Source organism: Natator depressus, chromosome 2, assembly GCF_965152275.1.
Source record: "Natator depressus isolate rNatDep1 chromosome 2, rNatDep2.hap1, whole genome shotgun sequence".
Taxonomy (NCBI): Eukaryota; Metazoa; Chordata; order Testudines; family Cheloniidae; genus Natator; species Natator depressus.
The window spans coordinates 116,363,159-116,376,354 of NC_134235.1; the positions used below are offsets into that span (position 1 = coordinate 116,363,159).

A 13,196-nucleotide genomic window follows, 5' to 3' on the forward strand; every position below is an offset into this window, starting at 1 on the left:
TTTTCCCTGAACAAGAAAACCATATCTTAGGGCAATTCTATAACTGGGGATGAAACCACAAGATCAAATACAGTCCTCTAGAGTAATGCAATTGACAAATCACAGAATCTAACAAGAACCATAAAATCAATAAATGACTTGGAATTGCACTAGTTTTCCATCTCTCTAGCCACAATAGAGACAGAGCAGATGATAATAGCTTTTCTCAGAGAGAGCCTGCGGTATTTCTAGCATGTTAAAGGCGAGCTGTAGCTGATGGGTTTTATTTACCAAGCTTGTGGGTGGGGGTGCAGCCTATAGAACCTACAATAATGCATCTTTTTAAAAGACAGTGATTTTTATTGCTTATATTGGTTGGAAATGAGGTGAGGGGGAGCCCCATGGTACTAAGTAGTAGTTTAGTGGACCATTCAGTGTAAAATGATTGACAAACACACAGAGCTATTTGGCCCTCTGCCATAGAAACCTGGGGCAAGTAACATAACCTGTGTGTGCCTGCCTTTCCCTGTAAAATGTGGGTGAGCAGATTTGCTTCAAAAGAGTGTTTATAAAGTGTTGGGATGGCAGATGATCACACATACATACGTAGATAATAAAAATGTTAACACATCACCTCAGTGCAATGTTAACATTGAAATATCAAGCTTTAGAAAATCAGGACATTTCAGAAGTTAATGTGGAAATTTCAAAGGGTGACATTTTGGGCAAATTACAAGCATCTGAAAATGGTGTTGTAGAGGATATTTTTTTGGCAACTGTAACTACGGTCCGTGCTAGCACTTGCTGTATTAAACATGACATGAAAAAATTTATTAAATACACAGCTTTGTGATATTCTGCAGAAAAGTAATTTGAAGGATAAGGATGGGAAACTATTTCATAAATACCATATACACAACTTTCTTTGGAGGACTATTAAGCACTTTTTTCAAAGCCCGTATAGTATTTTTAATTATAGGTAGTGACGCCTATAGTTAATGTTGCCTGGCACTTTCCATTTATAAAACCCTATTTTCAGTTGCGTATAACTTTGCCAGGATTGATCTGTTGGGGCTGAAATTTTCTATGTTGGGTGTGTGCCTCAGTCTGAATTGTTTTGAAAAGTGTCAACTAAAATGCAGTTTCCAAGAATGAGGTGAGGCGAAAAATACGTTATGTCTATGGGTTTAAACAAAATAAATGAATTACACCATTTTGCTGAAAAGCTCTAATGGTTTGGAGCAGGGACTTGAAATTTAGTGGGAGTTGTCAGCTGGTACTTTTTTGCAGTCTCTATGAAAATTTACCCAAATTTTGGCCAAGTTATAAGCCTCCAAGGGTATGTCTACAGGGCAATAAAACACCGGCTGTTGACCCATGTCAGCTGACTCAGGCTCACAAGGCTCAGGCTGCATGGCTATAAAAGTGCATTGTAGATGTTCGGGCTCTGGGATCCACCCCCTTAGTGGGGTCCCAGGCTTCAGCCTGAGCCCGAATGTCTACATTGCAATTTTATAGTCCCGCTAACCTAAATCAGCTGGCAATGTAGACATGCCCCTAGAATCTCAGTCTACACATGCCCTGTAGAGACTTATTAGCGTTTGCAAGCTAACTATTTATTTGAAGTCTAGGGCTCGGTTTCAGTACTGGTACGGCAGCCATCTGTGATGAAGTTGGGAAGATTTACAGATATCTTTTTGCTACTTGGAGTCCAGCATCTTAGAGCAACATGACCCTGAAACAAGGAAACTTGTTTTCCCAAAACCTCAAAAGACTTGTTTGCTTTCTGTGTTTAATTATAACCATTCTGATCTAGATTTCCAATAGCACTTGTTTAAAACTAGCTCTTGGTAACTGAACTCACTGTTTTCCAACTAGATTGAAGTATGTTTGATTACAGTGTAGTGCTTTATGTGATTATTTTTCCTCCCTTCCGCGTCCCTCCTCCCCCACCAACACAAACAACACTCCCCGTTCATAAAATCAGAAACAACTTAGGCAGAGAAAATATTTCAATTAGTGCTGGTCAAAAAGGGGGTGGGGGATTTTTTATTTTTACATTTTAAAAAAAGTTTTCCACTTTTTCCCCTTTAAAATTTCATCATCATTTTTCTAATGTCAAAATTTCAACTAGCTATATAATTAGTCAAAAGTGATGAAAATTTTACATAAGAACGGCCATACTCAGTCAGATATTCTGCCAAGAAGCCAAATAACTCTTGGAGGAGAGCAGATCCAACAGGTTGATAAATACGTTTATTTGGGCCAGGAGGTCAACATGCGCCACGATCAGAAAGGCAAACTGTCACGCAGAAAAAAACCTGGATGGTGCTCATTCAGTGAGATCAAGGACATCCTCCAAGGAAAGATCAGCAAAACAACTCATGCGAATCTTTTTAACTTGACAGTGTTTCCAGCGATGTTATATGGCAGTGAAACATGGTTGCTGACAAAGACTGAAGAACATCAACTGTCTGTCACACAGAGGGTGATGGAACGAACATTTTTGGGCATCCCCAGTGAAACAATTAGGCAGCAGTCTGGAGTGCAAGACGTTGTCAAAAACAGGGTCAGCAAAATGCGGTGGGCGGGACACGTGGCCCGACTCAGCAACCAACAAATGGACCGCAGCTATATCCAAGTGGTATCCGCAAGAACAGAAATGGCCATGCGGTCGACCTCCAAAGAGGTGGGATGACTTCCGAACAAGGAGATACGGACATGCATGGTGAAGGAGGGCCAGAGCGAGAGAAGATTGGAAGATGTGTTGTGATCGGCTCAGTCTCAACTGATGAAGGACCGACAGTCTACGCAACTAGCCTTATAGTTTAAAGTTTTTTCTCATATCTAACCTAAATCTCCCTTGCTGCAGATAGGATCTGGCCCTAAAAGCTCAGTACTTCAGATTTGCTAGTTTAAATGTGTATCCTTGTTGCTGATGATTGTAAGGTGCGCAAAGAGTGTACAGTGTTGTAGTTGTGCGGATCTAGGGGTAGAAAAAACTGTTAATAAATATGGGCTGTGACTCTTAAGAATTATGGATGTCAGCAAACCACCAGAAGCAGAACTTCAAATGTAATAGTTGATCTGGCATGTCGCCTTGGAAGGTTCTTCTTTTGGTCATTTTCATGTGGCATGACTGCATGGCTATTTCAGTTCAGCATCTTTTATTATTTCTAGTGTGTTTGCTTATTTTAAAAACTTCCTTATGCAAAAAGTGTGGTCAGCCTGCATCCCTCTTATGAAGGAAGATGCATTTTTTAAAGTGGTTTTAAGTGGTTTTAATGTCTCTGTCTTGTGACATGGCAATTCTGGGAACCAGCTGCTGCCCAGCTCTTCCGTAGTCCAAGGGAATCTTATTTCATCTATGCTTAAAGAAAAAATGAGCCCATGTACAGGCATTATGGTGCAGTGTACCGACTCTTGCTTGTTCTTTCTTTGTTGGAAGGGGTGGTGATTGTCTGAGCAGCTTGCTTTGCGAGCTTGAATCATGTCACTCTTCTCTGTTAGAGTCTCTTCTTACTCCTAAAGGCAGATTATTAGTTTCTGTTGGAAATGCCTCAGATAGTGAGATACTATACTGAAGAAACTCTATAATGATGTCTCAACAGAATTTATGGTGGAGGTCTTCCTGTAAGCATCTAGAGACAGGGTTGCCTTTTCATATATTTAGCATGCCCTCTAAATCATAATACAAAATGAATAATTTGAAATACAGTTTGATAACAAAAACTGTAGTTCTAGTTTCTGGATCATTTGTTTAAATACATGCCTTTAAAGTAGTTTTTAACTTCTCTCACCCATTCCCAAGCATTATTTTTTGCAAGGGTGTTATGCAGTAGGTATGGAGAGCAAAGACAGATTCAGAGATTTGCAGGAAAAACTGTCAGGATTTGGTGACCGCCTGGATCTAGGGGGAAGGAGGAGAGTGGGGAATTGGAAATTACCTTAGGGCTGTAAGCCTAGGTGAGGTGCAAAATCTGGATAGAGGTTTTTGATGCTGTTTAATAGCATAGTGAATGCACACTACTCCTGAGGTAATTCTGCACCAAAAAAAAAAAAAAAATTCTTCACACAGTATTTTAAAATTCTGCATTTTTTTTTGTCAATAAATAAATGTGGAGGCTCCAGCATGGCAGTGGGGAGCAGAGGCTACTGGCTGCACAGAGGTGGGAGATCACCCTGCAATTTCCTCCCCCCATCTCTCCGGGACATAGACTCAGCGGTTTGGCTGCACCCTACCCTGACACAGTGCAAGGGCCAGGCCTGCCCCAGAAATACCCCAAGGCCCTTTCCCTCCATGCCATGTGCACCAGGTATGGGACAGGCAGGCTCAGCCCAGCAGGATCCAAGCATGGAGAGGTTTAGTGGGCGGGGGAGGAGGGGATCCAGGTGTGGGTTGAGAGGGTTCTGTGTGGGGAGTCCAGGTACAGTGGGGATCTGGATGCACAGGGGCTCTTGGGGTGGGGGTATGGGTGCATGGGCAATGGGACTCTGCAGGGGGGTCCAGGTGAAGGTGGTTGGGGCTCAGTGGGGGGGGGTCTGGGTGTGGTGGAGCTCAGCAGGGGGGTCTGGTGCTTGGAGAGTGAAGCTTGGTGGCGGGGTGGTCTGGGTGCAGCTGGTTGGGGCTCAGTGGAGTGGGGGGTCCAGATGTGTGGGGTTTGTTGGGGTGGGTTAGAGTATGGGGGGGTCTCTGTGGGGGTGGTCTAGGTGCAGGGGCAGAGGTCCAGATGCAGAAGGGAAGGAATGGGGGGTGGGTTTCTGGGTGGGGAAGGAGGGTGAGGCTCATATCATGGGGGCCAGATGCACAGGGGTTGGATGAATGGGGGAGCAGCTCCCTGTACAGTGACAGAAAGGGAAGAACCTTTATTGATACACTAGTCACCTTAATAATTAACAAACTTAGGGCCACGTTCTGAAGCAAAGTTTCAACTGACTTCATTGTGAGTCATGAATTGGTAAACACTGAGTAAGACCTCTATGGATTTGGCCTGTGGTAAGGAGGTTATGAGAGAGTTACTTTTCAGGTGTTTAAGTTTTTGTCAGACACACAATGAGAGGAAGCATCAGAATAATCTGGTTTGGTTTTAGCCTATGGTGTGGTGGCTCATCTAAATCAGGTAAATGTTAGGATCCTAGGTTTTGCCAAAAAGTACGGTTACATTATAGAAACACCTGCAACTTGTTACCAACAATGTATCAACATGTGGCAAGCTCTTTAAATTGCTGTGGTGTTGTAAACTGACTTGGTACTGCTGAATTCTTTAGGATTTCTTCAGTCATTTTGAAACACAATGTTAAATGTAACAATTGTAATCTATTACCTCAAATGGTCATTTCATCCCATCTCCCAAACCAGGTGGGGTTGGATGGGAGACATCCAGGGCAGGTCCAAGGAGCTGTTGTAAAAGGTGTCATAGACTCAGCATGCAGCACTCTTCCTTCTGGGTCAATATTGTACTAACTCCCCACTGCGGTGTTGGGGGTACCGCGCTGCCAGAGGTCTCTCTTTTGTTAAAATGTGAATATGGTATATCCATCTTCACCACTGTCATGTGATTAGGATATGTTTTGTCCACAGTATGCCTTTTGAGGTATCCTTCTAAAAGTCTTGATCTGCTAGACATTAACATCTCATTGGATTGTATGTGCTATCATCCTTGGTAAAGTTATGAAGTTTGGCGCTGTGTGTGTTACTGAAACATGTTGTGAGGTTGAAAACACCCACAAGCAGCCTTTCAGGTACAATAGTAAAAAGGCCAAACAATGTTAATGGCTTATTGAGGAAATCATAGAATATTAGGGTTGGAAGAGACCTCAGGAGGTCATCTAGTCCAATCCCCTGCTCAAAGCAGGGCCAACATCAACTAAATCATCCCAGCCAAGGCTTTGTCAAGCTGGGCCTTAAAAACATCTAAGGATGGAGATTCCACCACCTCCTTAGGTAACCCATTCCAGTGCTTCACCACCCTCTTAGTGAAATAGTGTTTCCTAATATCCAACATAGACCTCCCCCACTGCAACTTGAGAACATTGCTCCTTGTTTTGTCATCTGCCACCACTGAGAACAGCCTAGCTCCATCCTCTTTGGAACCTCCCTTGAGGTAATTGAAGGCTGCTATCAAATCCCCCCTCACTCTTCTCTTCTCCAGACTAAATAACCCCAGTTCCCTCAACCTCTCCTCATAAGTCACGTGCCCCAGCCCCCTAATCATTTTCGTTGCCCTCCGCTGGACTCTCTCTCCAATTTGTCCACATCCCTTCTGTAGTGGGGGGACCAAAACTGGATGCAATACTCCATGTGTGGCATCACCAGTGCCGAATAGAGGGTAATAATCACATCCCTTGATCTGCTGACAATGCTCCTACTAATACAGACCAATATGCCATTGGCCTTCTTGGCAACAAGGGCACACTGTTGACTCATATCCAGCTTCTCATCCACTGTAATCCCCAGGTCCTTTTCTGCAGAACTGCTGCTTAGCCAGTCGGTCCCCAGCCTATAGTGGTGCATGGGATTCTTCCTTCCTAAGTGCAGGACTCTGCACTTGTCCTTGTTGAGTCTCATCAATTTCTTTTGGCCCAATCCTCCAAGTTGTCTAGGTCACTCTGGACTCTATCCCTTTCCTCCATCGTATCTACCTCTCCCCTCAGTTTAGTGTCATCCACGAACTTGCTGAGGGTGCAGTTAATCCCATCCTACAGATCATTAATGAAGATATTGAACAAAACCGGCCCCAGGACTGACCTCTGGGGCACTCTGCGTGATACCGGCTGCCAACTAGACATTGAGCCGTTGATCACTATCCGTTGAGCACCACAATCTAGGCAGCTTTCTGTCCACCTTATAGTCCATTCATCCAATCCATACTTGCTGGCAAGAATACTGTGGGAGACCGTATCAAAAACTTTGCTAAAGTCAAGATATAGCACATCCACCGCTTTCCCCATATCCACAGAGCCAGTTATCTCATCATAGAAGGCAATCAGGTTGGTCAGGCATGTCTTGCCCTTGGTGAATCCATGTTGACTGTTCCTGACCACACAAGCACAAGGGTTACCCCGGGAACTGTGTACAGTAGAAACCTCTCAGAGAGCACAACACAATGGGAACTGTTTGACCCAGGTCACAGCAAAAGAGCTTTCCAGCAAGTGGGAAGAAGATATAAAAGGGGGGAAATGACATCATGATGGTACCTCACTCTCCCTACAACAACACACCTGGAAACACTGGAGGAATAAAGACTGAACGGGGGGAGGTGATGGTCCCAGGCTAAGGGATTGCTAGCCTGTGTATGAAAACCTGGAAACCCCAAGCTGCAGAGCCAAGGCAGTTTGTGCCTTAAGAATCTGCCAGGCTGTTTATCACTCAGGGTGAGAATTTGCTAATTCACATCCTCCCTATCTAGTGTGTTACGCTCAGTTTGCGGTTTTGTTTATTTACTAGGTAATCTGCTTTATTCTGTTTGCTATCACTTATAATCACTTAACATCTACCCTTTTGTAGTTAATAAACTTATTTTATGTTTTAATCCAAACCAGTGTGCATTTGACTAAGGGGTCTGGGGAAAATCTCAGCTTGGTTACCACAAATGTGCATGGTCCTCTTCACATTGAGGGAGAGGCGGACCGGTAGTTAAACCCATATACTGGCCAGATTTGACCAGGGCAGGACGGTACTGCTCTGGGGTCCTAGGCTGGGAAGCGGGGTGTGTCCCTACCTATGTGAATGCTGGTGAAAGTGCAAGCTTGGAGGGCTTTGCAACTTGTCACAGCAGCACAGTGTGAGAGGGAGTCCAGGCTGGTATGGGTCAGAAGGCTCAGTGGCAACCCAGTTCCAGGTGACACCCTGGGGGGAACCTGTCACACAGTCCTTTTGAGGTTATTGATCCTAGGGTATTATTTGCAAGAGGAGGGGTGTTATGCTTGGTATCCTGGCCAAATTCCAATCTGAGTAAAAGAATCTCTCAATGTAAATTCCCCTGAAATTTCAGTTAAATATAGTAGTCCTCATGTCTTATCCTAGGGCTTCATCTTGCAAACATTTAAACACATGAGTACCTTTTCTCCCCCAGAATAAATTACTGTTCTTCTTAGAGTGCTTGTTCATGTCCATTTCATATGAGGTGTGTGTGCTCACCACATGCACTGGTGCCGGAAAATTTTCCCTCTGTGGTATCGGTAGGGGACCGACTCTGGCGCCTTCTGGAGTGGTGCGCACATGCTGCGGTATAAGGAGTGTCACTGGCTCCCCCCACCCTCAGTTCCTTCTTGCCGCCAGTGATGATGCTGAAACGTCGTCTGCTTCGGCTAGCCCTTTTCACTTTGTTCAGTATTTCAGACTTTCTTGTAAAATAGTTGTACATAGTTAACAGTTTCCCTTAGTGTTAGTGTTTTACTTAGTTGGTCCCAAATGGGACTTAGCCTAGGGATGGGGCATGACCCAGTCCCTAGGCTTTAAGCCCTGCGATCACTGCAAGAAACTGATGCCCATCAGCAATCCGCATAACAGTTGTTTCAGATGTCTTGGTAGGTCGCATATAAGCGACAAGTGCCGAATTTGAAAGTCCTTCAAACCTTGGACTAAGAAGGAGAGGGACTTCTGCCTCAAAGCGCTCCTCATGGAGTCAGTACTAACTCCAGCACCGGAGCAGTCGAGGTGCAACTCTGCCCCGAGCACCACAGCATTGGTGCAGAGTGTCCCACCTGCGCCGATCCCCGTCCCTGGCGTCTTCCAAGAGGCTAAAGAAGACTGGGAGAGGAAGATCTCCTACATCCCTGCTAGGAGAAGGAGAGGGCAGGAGGGGAGCCAAGGCCCAAGGAGGGTGGCTTGATACCTCCTACCAGGAGTCTGGCCCCAGCTCAGGTTGAGTGGTCCCGCCCACCCCGACCCATGTCTGCCATACCGGACAGTGACGGGGGCCTTCATCAGTTAGAGGTCCCGTCGACGCCCTGCAGGCAGCGCAGGATATCCTGGCACTATTGGTGCCGCCCACACCGGTTACAGCAGTACCCTGGTCTAAGGGTAAACCCGCCTTGGGTCCTTTCTATAGGTCCCCAATCTCAGTGGCACCGTTCCCCATTGCAGGGGACGTTCCTCCGGTGCTTGATCGCATGGAGTCACCAGGCCTCGAAGGCAGAGAGGCAGGCTCAGTGAAGCCCTCGTCAGTCTCCGGACTCAGGGCACTGCTCGCAAGGTTCGAGGCGTGCCTCGCCTGTGACATGGCACAGGCCTGCAGAGGGTCCGCCCTTCCTGGCATCAACAGCACTGGGACCAGCCCAGTGCTTTACCCATGGCTCGGTACTGGTCGCAGGCCCAAGACAGTCGGTCTCAGCAGTGGAATTATCAGCTCGCTGATACGCATCACCGTGTCATGGATCCGTGTCATAGATCGGGGAGTAGGTTCTTCCTGGTGACCGACCCGCTCCAGCTCCCGGTCCCGCTCTAGATCCCGGTACCAGTTGAGCAGCGTGACTGAGGTGTAGGTCACTGGGACGTCATCACCAATCCACCAAACCCTGCCGGTCTCCAAGGACTCGCAGAAGGGACTTGTCCCGAGCAGATAGCTACCTTTCCAGGCGCATACAACGACAAAGTTCAACTGCGACCCCATCTGGCCTTTCTGCCAAAGCTGGTGTCTTCCTTCCATGTCAATCAAGACATCTTCCTCCCGGTGTTTTGTCCCAAGCTGCACATCACTAATGAGGAAAGGAGCTTGCACGCCCTGACATCAGATGTGCTCTGCCGTCTTACCCAGAGTGTACCAAGCCCGTCCCCAGGTCAACCCAGCTCTTCATCACAACAGCAGACAGGATGAAGGGCCTTCTGGTGTCATCCCAGGATTTCCACCTGGATCACCACCTGCATCCAGACGTGTTACGAGCTAGCACAGGTCCCACTGATGCTGATCACGAAGGCCCATTCAACCAGAGCTCAGGTGTCCTCAGCAGCCTTCCTGGCACACATTCCCATCCAGGACATTTGCAGAACCATGGCATGGTCTTCGGTTCACACATTTACGGTGCATTACGCCCTCACACAACAGGGCATAGACGACGCTGGGTTTGGCAGAGCTGTGTTGCAATCTACACGTCCATGAACTCCTACCTGCCTCCATTGGTACTGCTTGGGAATCATCTAATAGGGAATGGACAGGAGCAAGCACTTGAAGAAGAAAAGACAGTTATCTGTTCCATAACTAGTGTTCTTTGAGGTGTGTTGCTCATGTCTGTTCCATGAGCTGCCCTCCGTCCCCACTGTCGGAGTTTCCAGCAAGAAGGAACTGGGGTGGGGTGGGGGGGGAGCTGGCAGCCAGGGCCGGCTCTAGGCACCAGCAAAACAAGCAGGTGCTTGGGGTGGCACGTTTCTAGGGGCGGCATTCCAGCGCCGGCAATGCCACCCCTAGAAATGTGCCCCAGCTCGCCTCTGCTCCACCTCTGCCTCCACCTGCTCCCCTGAGCGAGCTGCCTGGGAGAGAGGGCGGAGGCGGAGGTGAGCTGGGGCCGGGAGCGGTTCCTCTACCCCCCCTCCCCGTTACTTCCTGCGCCTCCCCCCGCCCGACCCTCACTCACCTCCACTCCACCTGCTCCCCTGAATGCGCTGCCTCTCCCTCGCCGGAGAGGGACGGGGGAGAAGCGGAGCGGCGGCGTGTTCAGGGGAGCAGGCAAAGTGGAGGTGAGCTAGGACAGGGGTTTGCGGGGGAGGAGGTGGGGCCGAGTTGGGGAGGCACGAAATAAAAGCGGGGGCTTGAGGACATGTTTGTATTGAAGTTACTGGGATCCAGGAGAGGAAACTGATGTGAGGCCACTTGCAGGTTGCCCTGGGGTCATGAAGGGTCACTCGGGAGGAGACCACTCATTTACACTCCCGCTTTGGAGTACGACAATTTCAGCAACTGAGATGGTTTTAGAGTGCAATTCCAGCACCTTCTTATCCTGGCACCGTAAAACGGCACTGTGGAAAGAGCTGAATCAGGCCGACACATTCTCGCACTTGATTCTCCTACTGCTCTTCTTACATCTGTGTCAATAGAACGTAGCCTTTCCTAAGTGCAGGCTTGTTTTTCTTACACCATCGTCCCATCTTACTCTAGAGAAAGTGGAGTACTGACGGGGGCTACTATACTGTGTTGCAAAAAGGTTACCGTCAATTGATCTGAAGTAGCCTGAACCTGGTGACTCTGAGGCCTGTTACAAAACTGATCATCTTCCCCAGGCATTTGAAAACAGAGGATTAGGGAAATCTGAGATTTGAAATTGTCTAACTTCCTGGTGGTGGTTTACATAGAATTCTGCTGCTGACATGTTGGGGTATTATTTGGATATATTTTTAAGTTAGTTTAAGACTACCTAGAACATATGGATAGATGCCCATTTTTATAAATCCAAATAAACTTGGGAAGAAAGATTTAATGACCAAACTTATTAGTGTATAACTAAGCACCTGATCCAACTCTCACCAAAGTAAAGGAGAGTCTTTTCATTCCCAGTAATGTGAGTTGGATGTGGACTTGAATAATGAATTAAGAATATTTTTAAGTGTGAATGCTAAAATTGAAAAGAACACCTACAACAACATCTGTATGTTTAAATGCACCAGAGAGGAATCAGGTATGTTTCAATGTACCTATCTCTTTTCTTCTTTCAGTGGGATCTCGTTTGTGAATCTTCCTGGAAAGTCCATATTGCTAAATTCTCCCTACTGGTAGGCTTAATCTTTGGCTACTTGATAACAGGATGTATAGCTGACTGGTGAGTGAAAAATCTTTTAATGCTATATAATTTAAATGAATAAAGATGCTAAGTATCTCTCTAGAACTTTTTTAAAAGTTTCTATTCAGGAAGAACCTTTTAATAATTAGATCTGCAGACCTCTGAAAAGAGTAGCATGAATTGGCAGTATAAAATTGTTTTAATTGCTTGGGCTGAGTCACTTATAGCATGATAAATAACAAAAGGAAAATACTTAACTATTGACTTCTAATTATTTGCTGTTGACACACTTTGGTACTGCTGTCATGACAGAGCAGAATTAAATATTTTCTAATTATTTAAAAATGGAGCGTTTGTTTTAGATAGCACTAGCCTCTAGTGTTCTGTCAAATAGATACTACAATTACAAATTACTTTTTAGCCATATTTGCTGGTAAAAGGGACAGTGTCAACTCACATTTGGCCCAGAATGTTCATCTTATTTTTAAAAGGCCTTTACAAACCTTTCCACTGTTTTGCTATTTTTTAAAAGTTGTTTTGAAACAAATGAACATTCCCTTGCAATGTTTGAAACCCAAATATTGCAGCATTAAGAACATACATATCTGCATTTCTCAAAGTGTGGGGGTATATCCCTCTGGATTACTGGGGAATGGGAACATTGATAGAACTCTCAATTATTCTCCAGAATCTGCTTTCACTTTAAAAAAAAAATCTCTAGCTGGTATGATTACAAAGAAAAACTTTATACTATAACCAAAGTGATATATGCTTGAGCTTGCAGAAAGCCTGAAACAATAGCTTTATGGTATGAACCTGCCCCATTCATTCCAGTGGATGCTAACTCAGTTGTCAATTATTATACTTTTTTCACTACTGATTGAAGCATGGAAGAGATGAGGGAGATGTGGTGTTATGAAGATTTACATGATTACTGCTCACTTTGGTGCCATACCTCACAGCTGTAAGGAGGCGAACCCTGCAGCATGTGTGAAGCAACGTGGCCCAAAGCTTCACAGCATCTTAATTTCAATTTTAAATAATAAAATAATGTGGCATTTAAATATTTATTTAATGTCCAGTATTAAATATTCATTGCTCCTCAAAATAAAGCCTTATGGATATGTATGATGGCATATAGTTTTATTTCATTTAAATAAAATTCTAAAATTAGGGTAGATCTTAAACAACATGTGACAGAATTGTGGGGAGATGGGTGAGAGTATATGATTTGTTTCATTGCCCTGCAGAAGGGTGTGGGTAGGGTGCTCAGCTTTTAAAAGTTTGGGAAAAACAGATGTAAGTGACCAAATTTACAAAAGGGAAACTGACTTAATTTATTTGCATTGTCTAAGTTGAGAGAAATGCATGAAATGAGAGAGCATAAATAGTGACATAAATTGGATTTTGAAAATTTTCACTTTTAATAATCTGAGCTTGTGGTAGTTACCTAGATAAAGAAATTTGTTTGCAGCATACAGATTTTTAAGTTGATGGTGTTCCTT

The 13,196-nt window shown here is 45.2% G+C and overlaps 1 protein-coding gene across 2 annotated transcripts in view; it reads left to right on the top strand.

The window, feature by feature from the left end:
- Positions 1–13,196, top strand: part of SLC22A23 (solute carrier family 22 member 23) — a 161,805-nt gene that overhangs the window by 19,122 nt on the left and 129,487 nt on the right. For both annotated transcript variants that reach the window (XM_074944930.1, XM_074944931.1), the window contains exon 2: positions 11,627–11,730. In XM_074944930.1, the coding sequence (XP_074801031.1) occupies positions 11,627–11,730 (104 nt within the window). The remainder of the gene's footprint in view (positions 1–11,626; positions 11,731–13,196) is intronic.